The following is a 6,000-nucleotide window of genomic DNA, read 5'->3' as shown; positions in this document are numbered from 1 at the left end:
TTTAGTTCCATTTCATTTATTGTAAACAGCTGACTTACAAATCATCACCAACAGTTCCACACATCAATGCAAAAAAAAAAAAAAACCAGAAGATAAAACGCATAGAACATTTAGAAGACGGTAGAACCTTTAGCCGTACGCTATGTGCAGTAGGTAGTCTGGTATTGCTATTAGAACACTGCAGCTATGGATTTTGTCCACAAAACCCATTAATATGCCTGAGATATCTCAGTTTTGAAAAAGGTAAATAATTAAAACAAAAGAAAAAAAAGAAAAAAGAAAAAAGAACTACAGTCACATTATTTGACTTTGACACCTCTAAAACTATATGAAAAAGTAAATTTTCAGCATAAGGCCATATAATTGCATTCAGTATAAACTGATTTCTAATTCTATGTCTTTATGTAAACAAATGATAACTTGTGTTACACAACCGTCACCATTCCAGATGTTGTCTCATCATTGCTAGTGAGGTCCCAGAATCATAGCAGCTGTACAGCAGCAAAAGGAGGAGAGTCAGCAAAGGTAGAAAACATCTTCAGCTCTTCTAGAAACTACAAATCCCAGCATGCCCTGACAGCTTGAGGCCAGCAGAGGAGGTGCATCTTATAGAAAGGCCGCAGGTCATGTACCGTACGGATAGAGAATTGTAATCATGGTCATCTGCTCGCAGACAGATTTTAAAGTATCTGCTATTTTTCCCCCAAAACGCCTGAAATGCTCTTAAAACTGAAGACACCAACCTTTAAATAAATATTTGTAAGGAATAGAGTTTGATAACATCATAGCTACGTGTATGTATTTAGGGGAAAACAATGCAAATTGCATAAATGTACCAAGCATTGGAGGTAGGAACTTCTTCATACTAAAATGAGATTACTGCACATAATTTACAGATCATTTTGCCAACTATATAAAAACTATGATTAGATAGCAAGATCCCAACTATCTATGGGATGCAGCGGCTACCATTATGGGACATAACATCAAAATATTTTTGTTACTTGTTTTAGACATTGGTTCCCCCACACAGGTATTCTTACAGACCATCAAAAAGAATAGTCAGCGACTAGTTTGTGATGTTACATTTGGATAGAGCATTACCGTTCTCATTTACTAACCAGCTGGAATAATTGGAGCATTATGAACTTTCAAAATATATATCTGTCTAGAATTTGTTTAATACAAGTACTAAGGCAGCACCAAAATCCAATAAAGTTCCTTTTATGTCAAAGTACTAATCTCCGCATACCCCATGCGTAACACCAGACTAATCTCCGTGGAGGAGAACTGTGCGCAAGAACCTAGAATTTTGGTAGGTGTATAGACTGAGGCAGCAGCACAAATATTACCGTGATTTATACTCTTATAATACTACAATATTGAGGTACCTGAGGTCACAGACATACCGGAGAATGGTCTGAGGTACATACGTCTTTATAATAATGTTTCTATGTGAAGCACTAACTAAGATGTGACCGATGGGATGTTGGTCTCTATGGAAACATAAGGAAGTCGTGGTATAGGTAAGTGGGATGAGAGGAAGCCATTAACACAGAGATGCTGATGACTAGAGATAAATTCTGTCACATACACAAAGTGGAGGCAGCCATTTTGTGGGATCAACCAATCTGCACCCTAATAAGTCACTAGGGATAAGGCAACATGCCTTAGTGATGTCACTACCTGAATATTGTTTCAGCCCACAAGATGGCTGCCTCCATTGTGTACAGATGATAGGCCAATTTAAAAAACATATTTTAAATAAGAATAATAAAAAACAAAATATATTGAACATGTCCTAGTGAATACCATTAAAGTTGACCTCTCATTTACACAGCCATGTTGTGGGCTAGACCAATCTGAATAAGTACGCAGCCTATCAATTCACCTCACTTGAGGCATGAGGCACTTCATTCATATTGGTTCAACCCACAAAATGGCTGCCTCCAGGCTGAGGCATCCCTTGTAAGGAGGCATTGCTGGAACAGAGAGGGAAGGGTATCCCTTACTTATATCAACGCGCTGCATGAGGACTGTGGGCGTCCCACAGGAAAGAAATCTGGGCAAAGAATAAACAAACTTTTTTTTTTTTTTTTTTTTTTTTTTAAGATAAAACAGTTTTATTTATAAAGTCTAAATGGGCAACAAACCAGAGGAACCCTGAGACAACAGATGCAAAGGATGAGAGATTAAAAAGAAGGAAAAAATAATAAATACAAAGTCTGCTTAGTACATACTTCCAGCATTGGTTGGATTATAACATCTCACTTGGGTAATTCTGGGCAGTCCTTTATATGCTAGAGAACAGTTCCCCCCCCCCCCAATAAAACATAAATTAAGCTATTGCCTTCACAATATAAATATTGATAGTTATTTTACATGGAAGAATTTATTTGGTATATTAAATTCTTGTAAAATTTGCGTTGTTTTTTTTTTTAAACTTCTATTTACATTTATGAAAAATAGTGCACAGGTAGCTGCGCTGTAACCCATAGCAACCAGAGCCAAAACTTCATTTTTCTAATGGTTTAGAAAGTGAAAGCAAACCTCTGATTGGTTGCTATAAATTAGACTTTTTTTTGCAGTTACCTAGGCACCAGTCTGAATAAATGTTCACCATAGTGTAGGGTTTCCCAAACCCAGTCCTCAGGGCTCCCGAACAGTGCAGGTTTTCTGGATCACATGTGACATAATTAGGACCACCTGTGGATCTGTTACAATGTGTCAGTCAGTAATGAATACACCTGTGCTCCAGCAAGGAGATATGGAAAACCTGCACTGTTAGGGAGCCCTGAGGACTGGGTTTGGGAAACCATGCCATAGTGTATTACAATAAATATCGATTAGATGATTGAGCTGTGGCAATGTTATCTTCCCAGCTGTGATATGTGCATTTTTCCAATTGATGTGTGATTGGCTGATTCGCCGCCACCTTTTGTCCACATGACCTTTACAAACAGCATAAATGTCCTTTTTGATTTAAAATCTACAAAATAAAAAAAAATAAAAAAATAAACCTGCTGTGTTGTAATCATGCTAAGGTAAAATACAAAATAGGGGCTGCCTGGTAGTACAAATGTTGACAAGTCACTATAACCCAGCTTCAAATGATAACAAAGGGTTACTTCCCCAACTCTTGCTGTTCCATCTAGATATTCCTCTAGTTATAAGCGTTTCAATGCTGGGACTCTTTCATGTGGAGATTTCACTTTTATTTATCCACCGCAAACCAATGGTTTGCACATACACGTTAATACAAAATAATCTTTACATGTCTCTGTTCTCACAGAACACATTGCTGCAATGCACTGTTTGTTTCTGACACGCCACAATGAAAAAACGAACATATCAAATCACCTTTTAGCTATAATAATTATTATTTTTTCTACTGAAGGTCAATTAGCAAAACCCTACTATTATAAACTCATTCTCAAGCCCAAAGGAGAACTTAATTTCGTTCGACGGGTCTCTGCGTCTTCCTGCTGTTGCTCGGATCATAGTTTTGCTGCCATGAGGTTAACATGTGGCTTGGGAAGAGGGAAGAGAGGTAGACGTCTCTTAAACTCCGTCATATCCGTGATGACATCAGGCTGTGTGAAGAAGGATTCATGTGAACATGTGATTCTTATGTACATAGACACACAGTAATGTATACACGATCACCTGTCATCTTCGTGTATGTTTAAACAAAAAGTAAATTTGGCCACATGAAAATCTGGAGGAAAAGTGTAACTGTCTTGCTGTACGGGGGGGGATTTAAAACCTGCGCAAAGTGGCGCTAAACATCAACGCAAAGTGCGGCTCCGCACACTACTGATTATTACGGTCCAGGAATTTTCCACTTAAATTAGCAGAGATGTCAGCGGACATCGCCACAGAATCCCAGAACTTCCTCACATTATATTCCAGAAGAACTTTGCGCAGCAGTGAATTCCCCCCCTAAGAATACTTTTGCATAAGCATTTCACATTTTAAATGTTACTACTTTGTATTTCTTACGCCAACCATCCCGTTGAAGTATGGTGGCCTGAGATGACCAGTCTACGCCATTTGCCCTTGTATTATTCTTAGGAGAGATCCCACAGAACATGCATTTAGTAAACCCAGCTGAAGTAGCGACATAACAAAAACAGGAGCATCTACAAAAACGTGTAAGGTCTCCGTAAGCACAAAAATAAATAAATGGTCATTAGCAGCTTTTCTATAGTAAATCATACCTGAGGAAGGACTGGTGCTGGAGCAAGATTAACATCATTCTGACTAGGAAACTCTCCTACTGCAGGGGCTGGGTATAACATGGGAAGGAACACAAACAAAAAGTTAGACAACAGCAATTTATCTTTCAAAAAAGAGTAAAATAGAAATCAGTTTGTTCCTGTTAGAAAACTAGTTGGGTAATGTTGCAGGAATGGACAAGACAGCCAAGGACTACCCCTCCACTCTCAATGACACCATACACACATACCTCCTTCCTGAATATAAATAGGAACAGTACAGGCAACATTTCTAAAAATAAAAACTACTCTGATGCAGAGACAAAGGTTTGTGTCCTTTTAGGCACTGCCAGGGGTCAGCTAAATATAACCTTAGCAAAAAACAGCTCTAAAGCGCTCTTACTCCAAAAAGATATTTTTTTTTTATAAAATATACTATATAATATTACAGTATAAAACAAAACCAATATCGCTGCCTGAGGGGCGCCACACCCTCAAAATACAACACCATAAGGAAAAAAACATTTTTTTTTATTTAGCCCTTTGGTGCCCCTTAAGAAAGGGGCACCAAATATAAAATTTACTAATATATTAAACCCAGCAAAGGAAACGCTGAGTATGTAAAATTGTATATAAACCTAATTTTTTTTATTTTTTTAGCAAATAGGTTAAATAGAATCAAATGACAAATACGTTATAAGCCACAATAAACTTATACATATAGAGCTTAATATTATAATAAATGAACCATGGGAAGAGGTGCTTCCTGCAATATCAAATCTACCACATAAAAAAAAACTAAAAAAAAGTGCTTATATCCAAATCATGCTGTTCATGTAGATAAATGACATTTGTTTCCCAACGTGAGCAGCCGGTTCACTTCGTGGAGATGAATTAATTATGCTTCAGATTACAATTCCAATGTTCTTAAATGCTGTTAATGCAAAGCTCAGTCAGCAACAGTTAAATGTGAACTCTTCACAATTAGGGAACAAAAGGTGTGGATCCTGGTGAAGGTAGCGGTTTAGGAGAATTGTTCCCCTACGGATATACCCACAAGCTCAGGGAGTGAGTTCCTAATCAGGGTTTCTCCATGAAAAATCCACAGTCTGTTAAACACAGTTCCCAAATGATCATGGAGGAGTCACTTTGATTATACACCAATGATATCATGAAGCAGAAAGCATATAAATCACATCCTGTTTAGTAGACCCGATCGTGATGTAGTAAATACAATGACACCTGACGTTTTTCGTCATTTGTTCTGACTTTATTAAAGAGAATAATCTTAGCATCTTATATTTCTTCTGTATCCCCAGCTCAAAGTCAGGAGTATGATCATTTACTACGAAGAACTGCAGGTCAGCACAGAGAGAAATGGGATAAAACTCCAGAAACTCTACTTTCTACAACAGACCGCTGTGAACGGCAGCAGGGTCCAAGTACTGCCTTAGAGTCCACGAGTAAATTTGTGGGTTTTTTTAAATTGCAAAATCTTAAAGCAGGAAGCGCTTTCTGTTTTGGATGTTAGAGAATGGGTTAGTTTCCAGAATAACTTTTTGTAGAACATGCAAGTTCCTAATCAGCATTTACTGTCCAGATCAGTGGTTGAACTGGAAGTTTAGAAGTGACGGTATGGGAAATGTAAGTGAATGGAATTTGATAGTTTTACAATGAAGGCAGTAGGAGAAGTGGCGGTATGGTATATCACTGTATACACCCCGACTTCCACCACAGGTCCAAATATGAGACACTCTGAATAAATATTTGTATCACTGCCTAG

At 37.7% G+C, this 6,000-nt stretch overlaps 1 protein-coding gene across 5 annotated transcripts in view; it reads right to left on the bottom strand.

Annotated features, from left to right (window-relative positions):
* IDE (insulin degrading enzyme) overlaps nucleotides 1-6,000 on the bottom strand; it is a 53,461-nt gene continuing 47,461 nt past the window's right edge. For all 5 annotated transcript variants that reach the window (XM_075216156.1, XM_075216153.1, XM_075216152.1 and 2 more), the window contains exons 24-25: nucleotides 4,221-4,288; nucleotides 1-3,593 (exon numbers count right to left, since the gene is read on the bottom strand). In XM_075216156.1, coding sequence (XP_075072257.1) covers nucleotides 3,498-3,593; nucleotides 4,221-4,288 — 164 coding nt within the window. In that variant the 3' untranslated portion in view covers nucleotides 1-3,497. The remainder of the gene's footprint in view (nucleotides 3,594-4,220; nucleotides 4,289-6,000) is intronic.

This window comes from Mixophyes fleayi, chromosome 6, assembly GCF_038048845.1.
Source record: "Mixophyes fleayi isolate aMixFle1 chromosome 6, aMixFle1.hap1, whole genome shotgun sequence".
NCBI lineage: Eukaryota > Metazoa > Chordata > Amphibia > Anura > Limnodynastidae > Mixophyes > Mixophyes fleayi.
This window is presented reverse-complemented; position numbering and strand designations above follow the sequence as displayed.